A 16870-nucleotide genomic window follows, 5' to 3' on the forward strand; every position below is an offset into this window, starting at 1 on the left:
CGGACCTCAACCCCATCGAAAACCATTGGGATGAATTGGAACACCAACTGCAAGCCAGGCCTAATCACCTAACATCAGTGCCCGACCTCACTAATGCTCTTGTGGCTGAATGGAAGCAAGTCCCCGCAATAATGTTCCAACATTTTTTTTAAAGCCTTCCCAGAACAGTGTTGTAGGACGAAAGGGTGGACCAACTCCATATTACTGCCCATGTTTTTGTACTGAGATGTTTGACGAGAAGGTGTCCACATACTCTTGGTCATGTAGTGTGTGTGTGTATATCAGTACCAGTCAAACGTTTGGACACCTACTCATTCAAGTTTTTTAAAATGTATTTTTTACCATTTTCTACATTGTAGAATAATAGTGAACACATCAACACTATGAAATAACGCATGGAATCTTGTAGTAACCAAAAAAGTGTTAAACAAAATATATTTTAGATTTTAGATTCTTCAAAGTAGCCACCCTTTGACTTGATTACAGCTTTGCACACTCTTGGCATTCTCTCAACCAGCTCCATGAGGTAGTCACCTGGAATACATTTAAATTAACAGGTGTGCCTTGTGATAAGTTAATTTGTGGAATTTCTTTCCTTAACGCGTTTGAGCCAATCATTTGTGATTGTGACAAGGTAAGGGCGGTATACAGAAGATATACAGCTCAAATAAGCAAAGAGAAACGACAGTCCATCATTACTTTAAGACATGACGGTCAGTCAATCCCGACAATTTCATGAACTTTGAAAGTTTCAAGTGCATTCGCAATAACCATCAAGGGCTATGATGAAACTCGTTCTCATGAGGACCGCCACAGGAAAGGAAGACCCAGAGTTACCTCTGCTGCAAAGGATACGTTTATTAGTTACCAGCCTCAGAAATTGCAGCCCAAATAAATGCTTCACAGAGTTCAAGTAACAGACACATCTCAACATCAACTGTTCAGAGGAGACTGTGTGAATCAGGCGTTCATGGTCGAATTGCTGCAAAGAAACCACTACTAAAGGGACACCAATAAGAAGATAATTCCTTGGACCAAGAACCACGAGTAATGGACATTAGACCGGTGGAAATCTGTGCTTTGGTCTGATGAGTCCAAATTTGAGATTTTTGGTTTCAACAACCTTGTCTTTTAGAGACGCAGAGGTGGTGAACGGATGATCTCCGCATGTGTGGTTCCCACCGTGAAGCATGGAGGAGGATGTGTGATGGTGTGGTGGTGCTTTGCTGGTGACACTGTCAGTGTTTTATTTAGAATTCAAGGCACATTTAACCAGCATGGCTACCACAGCATTATGCAGCGATACGCCATCCAACTTGGTTTGTGCTTAGTTGGACTATCATTGTTTATTCAACGGGTCAATGACCCAACACCTCCAGGCTGTGTAAGGGCTATTTGACCAATAAGGAGAGTGATGGAGTGCTGCATCATATGACCTGGCCTCCACAATCACCCATCCTCAACCCAATTGAGATGGTTTGGGATGAGTTGGACCGCAGAGTGAAGGAAAAGCAGCCAACTTGCTCAGCATATATGGGAACTCCTTCAAGACTGTTGGAAAAGCATTCCAGGTGAAGCTGGTTGAGAGAATGCCAAGAGTGTACAAAGCTGTCATCATGGCAAAGGGTGGCTACTTTGAAGAATCTAAAATATATTTTGATTTTGTTTAACACTTTTTTGGTAACTTCATGATTCCATATGTATTATTTCATAGTTTTGTTGTCTTCACTATTTTTCTGCAATGTAGAAAATAGTAAAAATCAAGAAAAAACCCTTGCATGAGTACGTGTGTCCAAACTGTTGACTATATATACACTGTGCGTTCGGAAAGTTTTCAGAAGCCTTCACTTTTCCACATTTTGTTATATTACGCCTTATTCCAAAATTGCCCAAAACATTTTCCCCTCATCAATCTACACACAATACCCCATAATGACAAAGCAAAAGCAGGTTTTTAGACATTTTTGAAAATGTATTTTTTTATAACAAAAGAGATAAATAATTTACATAATCACAGCCTTGTGTCTTGGGTATGACGCTACAAGCTTGGCACACCTGTATTTCCCCCCCCATTCTTCTCTGCAGATCCTCTCAAGCTCTGTCAGGTTGGATGGGGAGCGTTGCTGTACAGCTATTTTCAGGTCTCTCCAGAGATGTTCGAACGGATTCAAGTCCGGGCTCTGGCTGGGCCACTCAAGAACATTCAGAGACTTAACAGTCTTCATATATAGTCTTCATATTCATAACTTCTACTTTTAAAAATCCACCTTTCTAAAAACAAGTCTCTCACCGTTGCCGCCTGCTATAGACCACCCTCTGCCCCCAGCTGTGCTCTGGACACCATATGTGAACTGATTGCCCCCCATCTATCTTCAGAGCTCGTGCTGCTAGGCGACCTAAACTGGAACATGCTTAACACCCCAGCCATCCTACAATCTAAACTTGATGCCCTCAATCTCACACAAATTATCAATGAACCTACCAGGTACCTCCCCAAAGCCTTAAACACGGGCACCCTCATAGATATCATCCTAACCAACTTCCCCTCTAAATACACCTCTGCTGTCTTCAACCAAGATCTCAGCGATCACTGCCTCATTGCCTGCATCCGTAATGGGTCAGCGGTCAAACGACCTCCTCTCATCACTGTAAAACGCTCCCTGAAACACTTCAGCGAGCAGGCCTTTCTAATCGACCTGGCCGGGGTATCCTGGAAGGATATTGACCTCATCCCGTCAGTAGAGGATGCCTGGATATTTTTTAAAAATGCCTTCCTAACCATCTTAAATAAACATGCCCCATTCAAGAAATTTAGAACCAGGAACAGATATAGCCCTTGGTTCTCCCCAGACCTGACTGCCCTTAATCAACACAAAAACGTCCTATGGCGTTCTGCATTAGCATCGAACAGCCCCCGTGATATGCAGCTGTTCAGGGAAGCTAGAAACCATTATACACAGGCAGTTAGAAAAGCCAAGGCTAGCTTTTTCAAGCAGAAATTTGCTTCTTGCAACACTAACTCAAAAAAGTTCTGGGACACTGTAAAGTCCATGGAGAATAAGAACACCTCCTCCCAGCTGCCCACTGCACTGAAGATAGGAAACACTGTCACCACTGATAAATCCACCATAATTGAAAATTTCAATAAGCATTTTTCTACTGCTGGCCATGCTTTCCACCTGGCTACTCCTACCCCTGTCAACAGCACTGCACCCCCAACAGCAACTCGCCCAAGCCTTCCCCATTTCTCCTTCTCCCAAATCCATTCAGCTGATGTTCTGAAAGAGCTGCAAAATCTGGACCCCTACAAATCAGCCGGGCTAGACAATCTGGACCCTTTCTTTCTAAAATTATCTGCCGAAATTGTTGCCACCCCTATTACTAGCCTGTTCAACCTCTCTTTCGTGTCGTCTGAGATTCCCAAAGATTGGAAAGCAGCTGCGGTCATCCCCCTCTTCAAAGGGGGGGACACTCTTGACCCAAACTGCTACAGACCTATATCTATCCTACCATGCCTTTCTAAGGTCTTCGAAAGCCAAGTCAACAAACAGATTACCGACCATTTTGAATCTCACCATACCTTCTCTGCTATGCAATGCAATCTGGTTTCAGAGCTGGTCATGGGTGCACCTCAGCCACGCTCAAGGTCCTAAACGATATCTTAACCGCCATCGATAAGAAACATTACTGTGCAGCCGTATTCATTGATCTGGCCAAGGCTTTCGACTCTGTCAATCACCACATCCTCATCGGCAGACTCAACAGCCTTGGTTTCTCAAATGATTGCCTCGCCTGGTTCACCAACTACTTCTCTGATAGAGTTCAGTGTGTCAAATCTGAGGGTCTGTTGTCCGGACCTCTGGCAGTCTCTATGGGGGTGCCACAGGGTTCAATTCTTGGACCGACTCTCTTCTCTGTATACATCAATGAGGTCGCTCTTGCTGCTGGTGAGTCTCTGATCCACCTCTACGCAGACGACACCATTCTGTATACTTCCGGCCCTTCTTTGGACACTGTGTTAACAACCCTCCAGGCAAGCTTCAATGCCATACAACTCTCCTTCCGTGGCCTCCAACTGCTCTTAAATACAAGTAAAACTAAATGCATGCTCTTCAACCGATCACTACCTGCACCTACCCGCCTGTCCAACATCACTACTCTGGACGGCTCTGACTTAGAATACGTGGACAACTACAAATACTTAGGTGTCTGGTTAGACTGTAAACTCTCCTTCCAGACCCATATCAAACATCTCCAATCCAAAGTTAAATCTAGAATTGGCTTCCTATTTCGCAACAAAGCATCCTTCACTCATGCTGCCAAACATACCCTTGTAAAACTGACCATCCTACCAATCCTCGACTTTGGCGATGTAATTTACAAAATAGCCTCCAATACCCTACTCAACAAACTGGATGCAGTCTATCACAGTGCAATCCGTTTTGTCACCAAAGCCCCATACACTACCCACCATTGCGACCTGTACGCTCTCGTTGGCTGGCCCTCGCTTCATACTCGTCGCCAAACCCACTGGCTCCATGTCATCTACAAGACCCTGCTAGGTAAAGTCCCCCCTTATCTCAGCTCGCTGGTCACCATAGCATCTCCCACCTGTAGCACACGCTCCAGCAGGTATATCTCTCTAGTCACCCCCAAAACCAATTCTTTCTTTGGCCGCCTCTCTTTCCAGTTCTCTGCTGCCAATGACTGGAACGAACTACAAAAATCTCTGAAACTGGAAACACTTATCTCCCTCACTAGCTTTAAGCACCAACTGTCAGAGCAGCTCACAGATTACTGCACCTGTACATAGCCCACATATAATTTAGCCCTATCAACTACCTCTTTCCCAACTGTATTTAATTTATTTATTTATTTTGCTCCTTTGCACCCCATTATTTTTATTTCTACTTTGCACATTCTTCCATTGCAAAACTACCATTCCAGTGTTTTACTTGCTATATTGTATTTACCTTGCCACCAAGGCCTTTTTTTGCCTTTACCTCCCTTCTCACCTCATTTGCTCACATTGTATATAGACTTGTTTATACTTTATTATTGACTGTATGTTTGTTTTACTCCATGTGTAACTCTGTGTTGTTGTATCTGTCGAACTGCTTTGCTTTATCTTGGCCAGGTCGCAATTGTAAATGAGAACTTGTTCTCAACTTGCCTACCTGGTTAAATAAAGGTAAAATAAATAAATAAAATAAATATGAATGAATAGTCAACGTTACGACATTAGATCACCCCTGCGTTGTCTTGGCTGTGTGCTTAGGGTCATTGTCTTGTTGGAAGGTGAAACTTTGCCCCAGTCAGAGCGTTCTGGAGAGGGTTTTCATCAGGTATCTCTGTCTGTACTTTACTCTGTTCAACTTTCCCTCGATCCTGACTAGTCTCCCAGTCCCTGCCGCTGACAAACATCCCCACAGCATGATGCTGCCACCACTATACGGATTGCGCAGTTTGGCCTGGCGGCCAGCTCTAGGAAGAGTTTTGGTGGTTCTAAACTTCTTCCATTAAGGAATGAGGGAGGCCACTGTGTTCTTGGGGACTTTCAATGCTGCATGTTTTGGTACCCTTCCCCAGATCTTTGCCTCGACACAATCCTGTCTTGGAGGTCTACGAACAATTCCTTCGACCTCATGGCTTGGTTTTTGCTCTGACATCCACTGTCAACTGCGGGACCTTAAATCGACAGGTGTGCCTTTCCAAATAATTTCCAATCAATTGAATTAACCACAGGTGGACTCCAGTCAAGTTGTAGAAACATCCCAAGGATGGTCAATGGAAGCAGGATTCACCTGAGCTCAATTTTGAGTTTATAGCAAAGGGTCTGACTACTTACATAAATAAGGTATTTCTGTTTTTTACTTTTAATAAATTAGCAAATCAATCTAGAACCTGTTTTCGCTTTGTCATTATGGTGTCTTGTGTGTAGATTGATGAGGAAACAAATGTAATGTAGAAGAGAGAACCAGGGGGAGACTCGTCGTGTTCTGTAATTTTCATCGTAGGTACACTTCAACTATGACAGACAAATTTAGAAAAAAATCAGGAAAATCACATTGTAGGATGTGTGAATTAATGAATTTATTTGCAAATTATGGTGGAAAATAAGTATTTGGTCACCTACAAACAAGCAAGATTTCTGGCTCTCACAGACCTGTAACTTCTTCTTTAAGAGGCTCCTCTGTCCTCCACTCGTTACCTGTATTAATGGCACCTGTTTGAACTTGTTATCAGTATAAAAGACACCTGTCCACAACCTCAAGCAGTCACACTCCAAACTGCACTATGGCCAAGACCAAAGAGCTGTCAAAGGACACCAGAAACAAAATTGTAGACATGCACCAGGCTGGGAAGACTGAATCTGCAATAGGTAAGCAGCTTGGTTTGAAGAAATCAACTGTGGGAGCAATTATTAGGAAATGGAAGACATACAAGACCGTGGGGCTCCACGCAAGATCTCACCCCGTGGGGTCAAAATGATCACAAGAACGGTGAGCAAAAATCCCAGAACCACACGGGGGGACCTAGTGAATGACCTGCAGAGAGCTGGGACCAAAGTAACAAAGCCTACCATCAGTAACACACTGCGCCGCCAGGGACTCAAATCCTGCAGTGCCAGACGTGTCCCCTTGCTTAAGCCAGTACATGTCCAGGCCCGTCTGTAGTTTGCTAGAGAGCATTTGGATGATCCAAAAGAAGATTGGGAGAATGTCATATGGTCAGATGAAACCAAAATATTACTTTTTTTTGTAAAAACTCAACTCGTCCTGTTTGGAGGACAAAGAATGCTGAGTTGCATCCAAAGAACATACCTACTGTGAAGCATGGGGGTGGAAACATCATGCTTTGGGGCTGTTTTTCTGCAAAGGGACCAGGACGACTGATCCGTGTAAAGGAAAAAATGAATGGGGCCATGTATCGTGAGATTTTGAGTGGGCATTGAAGCAAGGGCATTGAAGATGAAACGTGGCTGGGTCTTTCAGCATGATAATGATCCAAAACACACTGCCTGGGCAACGAAGGAGTGGCTTCGTAAGAAGCATTTCAAGGTCCTGGAGTGGCCTAGCCAGTCTCCAGATCTCAACCCCATAGAAAATCTTTGAAGGGAGTTGAAAGTCCGTGTTGCCCAGCAACAGCCCCAAAACATCACTGCTCTAGAGGAGATCTGCATGGAGGAATGGGCCAAAATACCAGCAACAGTGTGTGAAAACCTTGTGAAGACTTACAGAAAACGTTTGACCTCTGTCATTACCAACAAAGGGTATATAACAAGGTATTGAGATAAACTTTTATTATTGATCAAATACTTATTTTCCACCATAATTTGCAAATAAATTCATTACAAATCCTACAATGTGATTTTCTGGATTTTTTTTCTTCTCATTTTGTCTGTCATAGTTGAAGTGTACCTACGATGAAAATTACAGGCCTCTCATCTTTTTAAGTGGGAGAACTTGCACAGTTGGTGGCTGACTAAATACTTTTTTGCCCCACTGTAAATTTCATCAGAAGTTGGCTTTATACTGGAGTAGAGAAGGGGTGTTCCACTGACTGATCAGAAGTTACTATGAAAAGCTATTCTCATTTACATAGACTAAAATCACATTGTTGTCTTTCCAAAAGTATTCTTATACTTAACCATTTATTTTATACAACAGTCGGATGCAAACCCCATAATTGAGAAGTGTTTACAAACAAATATACAATAATGTGGATCTCCTGTCTCTCATGAGGTCACCAAATGAAACAAATTCGACATGGTCATTCCTTGATTTCCCACCGACCATTCGAACTGTCCGGATTTACAGAGATACTGTTTCATTATTCAACCTTTTGATGTTACATTTTGGCCAAGTCTCTCTCTGTGTCCCAAAGGCACACATTCCAATCCCAATACTACAGACCCAGAAGCAGAGTATTTATGACCGTCATAAAACTGTGGAGAGAGATAGGGGCACATCATGACATTAACAATTCCACAACTACCTAATACACACAAATCTAAGTAAAGGGATGGAATAAGAATATGTACATATAAATACAGTGCCTTGCGAAAGTATTCGGCCCCCTTGAACTTTGCGACCTTTTGCCACATTTCAGGCTTCAAACATAAAGATGTAAAAATGTATTTTTTTGTGAAGAATCAACAACAAGTGGGACACAATCATGAAGTGAAACGACATTTATTGGATATTTCAAACTTTTTTAACAAATCAAAAACTGAAAAATGGGGCGTGCAAAATTATTCAGCCCCTTTACTTTCAGTGCAGCAAACTCTCTCCAGAAGTTCAGTGAGGATCTCTGAATGATCCAATGTTGACCTAAATGACTAATGATTATAAATACAATCCACCTGTGTGTAATCAAGTCTGCGTATATATGCACCTGCACTGTGATAGTCTCAGAGGTCCGTTAAAAGCGCAGAGAGCATCATGAAGAACAAGGAACACACCAGGCAGGTCCGAGATACTGTTGTGAAGAAGTTTAAAGCCGGATTTGGATACAAAAAGATTTCCCAAGCTTTAAACATCCTAAGGAGCACTGTGCAAGCGATAATATTGAAATGGAAGGAGTATCAGACCACTGCAAATCTACCAAGACCTGGCCGTCCCTCTAAACTTTCAGCTCATACAAGGAGAAGACTGATCAGAGATGCAGCCAAGAGGCCCATGATCACTCTGGATGAACTGCAGAGATCTACAGCTGAGGTGGGAGACTCTGTCCATAGGACAACAATCAGTCGTATATTGCACAAATCTGGCCTTTATGGAAGAGTGGCAAGAAGAAAGCCATTTCTTAAAGATATCCATAAAAAGTGTTGTTTAAAGTTTGCCACAAGCCACCTGGGAGACACACCAAACATGTGGAAGAAGGTGCTCTGGTCAGATGAAACCAAAATGGAACTTTTTGGCAACAATGCAAAACGTTATGTTTGGTGTAAAAGCAACACAGCTCATCACCTTGAACACACCATCCCCACTGTCAAACATGGTGGTGGCAGCATCATGGTTTGGGCCTGCTTTTCTTCAGCAGGGACAGGGAAGATGGTTAAAATTGAATGGAAGATGGATGGAGCCAAATACAGGACCATTCTGGAAGAACCTGATGGAGTCTGCAAAAGACCTGAGACTGGGACGGAGATTTGTCTTCCAACAAGACAATGATCCAAAACATAAAGCAAAATCTACAATGGGATGGTTCAAAAATAAACATATCCAGGTGTTATAATGGCCAAGTCAAAGTCCAGACCTGAATCCAGTCGAGAATCTGTGGAAAGAACTGAAAACTGCTGTTCACAAATGCTCTCCATCCAACCTCACTGAGCTCGAGCTGTTTTGCAAGGAGGAAAGGGAAAAAAATTCAGTATCTCAATGTGCAAAACTGATAGAGACATACCCCAAGCGACTTACAGCTGTAATTGCAGCAAAAGGTGGCGCTACAAAGTATTAACTTAAGGGGGCTGAATAATTTTGCACGCCCAATTTTTCAGTTTTTGATTTGTTAAAAAAGTTTGAAATATCCAATAAATGTCATTCCACTTCATGATTGTGTCCCACTTGTTGTTGATTCTTCACAAAAAAATACAGTTTTATATCTTTATGTTTGAAGCCTGAAATGTGGCAAAAGGTCGCAAAGTTCAAGGGGGCCGAATACTTTCGCAAGGCACTGTATATGGATGAGGAATGACCGAGTGGCATAGGCAAGATACAATAGATGGTCTGATGAAACAAAAATAGAACTTTGAAAAATAAAAATAGAACTTTGGCCATAATGACCATCGTTATGTTTGGAGGAAAATGGGGGACACTTGCAAGCCAAAGAACACCATCCCAACCATGCTGCACGGGGGTGGCAGTATCATGTTGTGATGGTGCTTTGCTGCAGGAGGAATTGGTGCACTTCACAAAATAGATGGCATCATGAGGCAGGAACATTTTGTGGTCATATTGAAGCAACATCTCAAGGCATCAGTCAGGAAGTTGAAGTCGCAAATGGCTCTTCCAAATGGACAATGACCCCAAGCATACTTCCAAAGTTGTGGCAAAATGGCTTAAGGACAACAAAGTCAAGGTATTGGAGTGGCCATCACAAAGCCCTGACCTAAATGCCATAGAACATTTCTGGGCAGAACTGAAAAAGCGTGTGCGAACAAGGAGGCCTACAAACCTGACTCAGTTACACCAGCTCTGTCAGGAGGAATGGGCCAAAATTCACCCAACTTATTTTGGGAAGCTTGTGGCATTGCTACTAAATATTAATTGAGTGTATGTAAACTTCTGACCCACTGGGAATGTATTTGGCCAAGGTGTATGGAAACTTCAGACTTCAACTGTAGAACAAGATGGAAGCCTGTAGGAAACATTATGCTGAAGTACTGAAATTCCCACAGAAGAACATAGTTTGGAGAACATTAAGAAACAATTTCAGAACGTCCCCAATGTCAAACCAAGTTGGTGAACGTTTCTAGAACATTACCAAAATTGAAATTAAATATAAACATGTTTGAACTTTTATGAAATGTTAAAGTAATGGAATAACAATATATATATATTTTTTTTGCTAAGATCCTTACATATGCTGAGAATCTTCCAAAGCCAAGCAACTATACTGCACCATTCCCAGAAAATTGTTTGAAGGTTGTATGCAAAATAACCATAGGATAACCAACCACGCTCTAAGAAACATATGGTTCTCAGAACGTTATTTGCTAGCTGGGTGGTCCATCAGGGCTAATCTTCCAGGGTTCATAAACAGACATGCAATACATAAGGGATCATCAACGAGGGGCTATGCATGAACAACGTTGCATTATTTTCCAGAGAACGCATAGAGCCCCGAGTTGATTATCCCTTTTTATAAAATCCTCTCAGATCTTCACTAATGCATAGTGATTGCGGGCTAGGGACCAGGGCTGGATTTGGGATTGGCTTGTTAAAACTCTAGAATTGTCTGTCTCCCTCTGTAGGTGACTTTGGAGAGGGTCCTGGGAATCACAGCCTCTGGTAACAGTGGTCTGGCCTGTGACCCCCACTCTGGACTTGTGGCCTATCCTGCTGGGTGAGTCTAGGGGGAGAGAAAGAGAGAGAGAGTTTTGAGTGCGTGCATGCCATACCTGGTTTCAAATACTATTTCAAATGTCTCAATTACTTTCGCATACATTCAGATATATTGTATTTGAAAAGAGTAGTCATGTTTTTACTCAATACTCAAATACACTCCCATTAATTTAACTCAGGTATTTTTACTGAACAAAAATATAAATGCCACGTAAAGTTTTGGTCCCATGTTTCATGAGCTGAAATAAAAGATCCCAAAAATGTTACATATGCACAAAAAGCTTATTTATCTCAAATTCTGTGCACAAATTTGTTTACGTCTCTGTCAGTGAGCATTTCTCCTTTGCCAAGATAATCCATCCATCTGACAGATGTGGCATGTCAAGAAGCTGATTTAAACAGCATGATCATTACATAGGTGCACCTTGTGCTGGGGACAATGAAAGGACACTCTAAAATGTGCAGTTTTGTTACACAACACAATGCCACAGATGTCTTAAGTTTTGAGGGAGTGTGCAATTGGCATGCCGACTGCAGGACTGTCCACCAGAGCTGTTGCCAGAGAATTTAATGTTCATTTCTCTACCATAAACCGAATCCAATGTCGTTTTCGAGAATTTGGCAGTACGTCCAACTGGCTATACAATTGCAGACCACGTGTAACCACACCAGCCCAGGACCTCCACATCTGGCGTCTTCATGTGCGGGATCATCTGAGACCAGACACCCAGACAGCTGATGAACGTGTGGAGTATTTCTGTCTGTCATAAATCCCTTTTGTGGGGAAAAACAAATTCTGACTGGATGGGCCTGGCTCCCCAGTGGGTGGGCCCGTGCCCTCCCAGGCCCATCCATGGCTGCGCCCCTGCCCATTCATGTGAAATCCATAGATTAGGGCCTCATTTATTTATTTTGATTGACTGATTTCCTTATATGAACTGTAACTCAGTGAAATTGTTGCATGTTGCGTTTTCTATTTTAGTTCAGTATAGTATTTAAAACAAGTATTTACATTTAAAAGTACAATTTGGTAGACTATTCCTCTTTTTTTCTATTTTTTTAAATGTTTTTTATTTTTTATTTTTTACAAATAACCATTGAAATACTCAAGTATTTACTCAAAAACACATACATTTGAGCCCAGGTCTGGTGCATGCGTGCGTGACTACATGTGAATAAAAGAGATTCGGAGAGAGATTGTCACACTACAATGAAACCTGAAAGCTTATCAAGCACTGTTTGTGGTATCTGTCTGTGTGTTTTTTTTCTTCTCTGATCTGACAGTGCTCATCAAATAATGTTAAAGCCCCCATGCAGTCTTTTTAAATCATCAGTGTATGTCTTAAATCATTGTGTGTGTGTTTTATTTCATGAAAATAAGTATTTTTATCATTTATTTCCCTGGGCCTCCTTTTGCCATTGAAATGCTCAGTCTGATTGTGTGGGCGTGTCAATACAAATGTAAATATATTTACATACACAACCCTGATTGGAGGATATGATCATCTAGACTGTGCAAATAAAATATGATTGGTCAGAATAATCAGATCAGATTGTGATGTCATGCTGTGGGCCAAAAACAGTCTGAAATTCCAGTAAAATGCTCTTTAGGTGCTCTTGCACCTAAAGAGCATTATCATAATTTTCACAACTTCAGAGTGTTATTTCAACCTTTATAGTGTCAAAATATAATTACAAAATAATTCAAATCACTTTTTGGACTACACTGCCCCTTTTTAAAGCTCATCAAGATTGCTCTGTAATACTCTACTCTCATCCCGGGACTCGTTCCCTACGTGTTGCTTTAACTTCACTCGGGTAGGGGGCACTATTTTCACTTCTGGATGAAAAGCGTGACCAAAGTAAACTGCCTGCTACTCAGGCCCAGAAGCTAGGATATGCATAAGCTAGAATATGCATATAATTGGTAGATTTGAATAGAAAACACTCTAAAGGTTCCACAACTGTTAAAAGAATGTATTTGAGTAAAACAGAACTGAGAAAAATCCATCCAGGAAGTGGGATTTTTAAAAATGTTTGTAGTTTTCTATTGAATGCCATTACAGTATCCATTGACTTATGACTCAAATTGCACTTCCTATGGCTTCCACTAGTTTTCAACAGTCTTTTTAGAAATTGTTTCAGGCTTGTATTGTGAAAAATGAGGGAGTAAGCACTCTGAGTGGACACTGCAGTGTCTCAGAGCTTTTTCATGCGCGCGACCGAGAGTGCGCCTTTTTCTTGTTTGACAACGTTAATATTGGTTGAAATATTATTGATTATTTAGGCTAAAAACAACATTGTTTTAAATGTTTCTATGAACTTTACGGACACTATTTGGATTTTTCGTCTGCCTGTTGTGACTACGTTTGAGCCTGTGGCTTACTGAACAAAACGTGCGAACAAAACTGAGATTTTTGGATATAAACAGGGACTTTATCGAACAAAACAAACATTTATTGAGTAAATGGGAGTCTTGTGAGTGCAACCATATGAAGATCATCAAAGGTAAGTGATTAATTTTATCTCTATTTCTGACTTGTGTAACTCCTCTACTTGGTTGGTTACTGTTTGTAAAGTTTTGTCTGCTGGGCGCTGTTCTCAGATAATCTCATGGTATGCTTTCACCGTAAAGTCTTTTTGAAATCTGGCAATCTGAGTTAATCTATAAACCGATGTATAACACTTTCTGTTTTTGAATTTGGCGCTCTGCAATTTCACTGGATGTTGGCCAGGTGGGACGCTAGCATCCCACGTACCCTAGTGAGGTTAACTGTGCTGTACACAGAGTTGCTGTTCCATCTTGCAGACTATGTAAGGTCCTTGTTCAACATTAGCAGTGCTGAATACGTCCAAGCTAAAATGGGATGGGGTTAGAGGGATGAACGAATGGAGTATTTAGTGGACGATCAGCATTTCATTTCTCCGAGTTGCTGTGGACTCTGTCTGCCTGTAAGCAGAAACAGTAAACAGAAGCAGAAATGCAGTAAGTAGGCCATGCTTCCTAAAAGCCTCTGTCATAACCTTATTATTCAGGCCAATGTCTGGAACAACAAGAGAATTAGGTCCTTGGACTAGCTCTGCGCCAAGGACTGTGTGTGTGTGTGCCATTGTTCATACCTTTGCCAATCCTCCTCAGCCCCTCTATTTTAAACTCCTGGCACACTTAATAGGCCAGGGACGTGGTTCACACATCGCTGTTTCTCATAGCTGCCAGCGTGTCCTGTCTTAATTAGCGGCCAGTGTATCCTGTCATAATTTACACCCTCACATTCTCTGTGACCAGGAAGTGATGATAGCAGGAAGTGATAGGCACACATTATGACAGGGACTCGGGTATCTGATTTTGAATGGCAGTCAGGTAGAAGCTCATAGAGGTTCACACGATTTATCAGGCAGGCTTAGAGATTCTGTTTAGGATCAGTGGAAGCTTTACAGTAGTAACACTGCTTTACATATTATATATTCAGGATTAAGGGAAGCGTTGTTGCAGAATACAGAACAAACAGCCCTTCTAAAGCCTGTTGGTTAACTAACACCCCTTTTGGGTTGCTACTGTTACATACAGTGCCTTCAGAAAGTGTTCATACCCCTTGACTTATTCCACATTTTGTTGTGTTACGGCCTGAATTCCAAATGTATGAAATAGATTTTTTTTTTCTCCCACATCTATCTTCTCACAATACCCCATAATGGCAACGTGAAAACGTGTTTTTAGAAATGGTTGCAAATTTCTTGGAAATTAGATGCAGAAATATGTTATTTACATAAGTATTCACAGTGAGTGCCATATTCCTCACTGCCTTTTTGGAAATGCAAATTGCCTTTATGTCATGTAAATATTACTCTGCAGCCACATGTTACTCAGCTGCCGATAAAGTGCATAAGACGATGGTCAAATTTAATGGGAGGATACAGTGTAATTACACTGTAGTTACAGTAGTAATCCCTGATGTTTCTCCTGCTCTGTAGCTGTGTGGTGGTTCTGCTGAACCCCAAGAAGAACAGACAGCACCACATCCTGAATACATCCAGGTGAGACATGACTCATTCACACCACCAACCCCTAATCACCATCCTACTCATTACCTAATCATCCTCTACCCATCCCCGAAACACGCACTGATACATGTATGACTGTTAACCACAGAATACTCTTCTCTCTTTTTAACAGGAAAACTATCACAGCTCTGTCCTTCTCTTCAGATGGCAAATACTTGGTCACAGGAGAGGTGAGTTGTCTGTCTCTGTCTCTGTGTCTGTCTGTCATCCTCAAAAGCTGGTTAGAGGGTTTGATAGAATATCTCCCTGTGTTGTAGTGCGGTTGTACTGTAGGTATGGTAATGTTCTAGCTCCAGATTAGCTCATGTGGCTCTACGCTGCTGTGTTGATGTGACGCCTAATCCCAGCTAGCCAATCAGAGCCTAAGTAAATCCCTTTCTGTAAATAGGTGATCACTTCAGAGTTGCCATAGCAGCAGGGGTCAAAGTTCCAAGTACCATGCTCATAGGACTGCTGTTGGTTACACACACGCACGCACACACACACACACACCTCTGGGTAGAAGTAACCCTTAGGTAGAGATCTAGGATCAGTTTTCCCTTCCCAATGCTAACCTTAACCATTAGGGTGGGGGAAGACGTTATCATTGGTTATTGAGGAAGGTATCTCAATTGAATCCTTCCTACATTTCCTTTTCTTTTGGGTCATGGTTAAAGACTAGAATATCACTGATAGACTTTGTCATTTTATTGATTTGAGTCCCTTACTTTGGAAGCAATGATTAATCTGTTACAGAAGCAGAACAATCAGTAGGATAAAGACTAGGGGTAAAAATGTGGACATCTCTGAGAGGACGATCTGATAACACACACTGTTTTTCATAGAGTCTCTGTATCCTCAGTCATCCATGTCCTGAACTCTGACCTGGGCACAGTCACATTCACGTAACAACCTTTTTGACCTTTTTGATAGTGTGTGAAATGCTTCAGACTGTGTGGATTGTGGCTGACACGGCATGTGTAATCTCGCGGTGACTTTATCTCTCTCTCCCGCCTTCTCTCCCTCTATCTCCCCTTCTCTCGTTCTCGCACTCCCTCCCCCTCCCAGTCGGGTCACCTGCCTGCGGTGCGTGTGTGGGAGGTGTGTGAGTTTCGGCAGGTGGCGGAGCTGCAGGAACATAAGTATGGCGTATCCTGTGTGGCCTTCTCTCCCAACAGTAAATACATTGTCAGCGTGGGTTACCAGCACGACATGATGGTCCACGTCTGGGCATGGAAGGTACGCCAGCAGCCTCTGGCCAATAGGCATCCTACTTAAGTTGCCCAATGTCACCTTTTCTGTCAACAAATGAAATTCTCATCTGCCCTGTGTGACCTTTCTATGAGCCAATATTGTCTGCCCTTCTGCTATAGCCACGGCCCCAGAGACAGCAACATCCATATTATCTACCCTTCTGCTATAGCCACTGCCCCAGAGACAGCAACATCCATATTATCTACCCTTCTGCTATAGACCACTGCCCCAGAGACAGCAACATCCATATTATCTACTCTTCTGCTATAGCCACTGCCCCAGAGACAGCAACATCCATATTATCTACCCTTCTGCTATAGCCACTGCCCCAGAGACAGCAACATCCATATTATCTACCCTTCTGCTATAGCCACTGCCCCAGAGACAGCAACATCCATATTATCTACCCTTCTGCTATAGCCACTGCCCCAGAGACAGCAACATCCATATTATCTACTCTTCTGCTATAGCCACTGCCCCAGAGACAGCAACATCCATATTATCTA

General features: G+C 42.2%; 1 protein-coding gene across 6 annotated transcripts in view; it reads left to right on the plus strand.

Annotated features, from left to right (window-relative positions):
* LOC110529234 (mitogen-activated protein kinase-binding protein 1) overlaps positions 1-16870 on the plus strand; it is a 49585-nt gene that overhangs the window by 5353 nt on the left and 27362 nt on the right. For all 6 annotated transcript variants that reach the window (XR_016497782.1, XR_016497783.1, XM_090243348.1 and 3 more), the window contains exons 2-5: positions 10979-11070; positions 15042-15104; positions 15244-15301; positions 16179-16349. Coding sequence is in view for 4 of the 6 variants with exons in the window: in XM_090243348.1 (XP_090099474.1) it covers positions 10979-11070; positions 15042-15104; positions 15244-15301; positions 16179-16349 (384 nt within the window). In the remaining 2 variants the exon portion in view is untranslated. The remainder of the gene's footprint in view (positions 1-10978; positions 11071-15041; positions 15105-15243; positions 15302-16178; positions 16350-16870) is intronic.

Source organism: Oncorhynchus mykiss, chromosome 8 (assembly GCF_057628025.1).
Source record: "Oncorhynchus mykiss isolate SJ-2025 chromosome 8, ASM5762802v1, whole genome shotgun sequence".
Classification (NCBI taxonomy): Eukaryota; Metazoa; Chordata; class Actinopteri; order Salmoniformes; family Salmonidae; genus Oncorhynchus; species Oncorhynchus mykiss.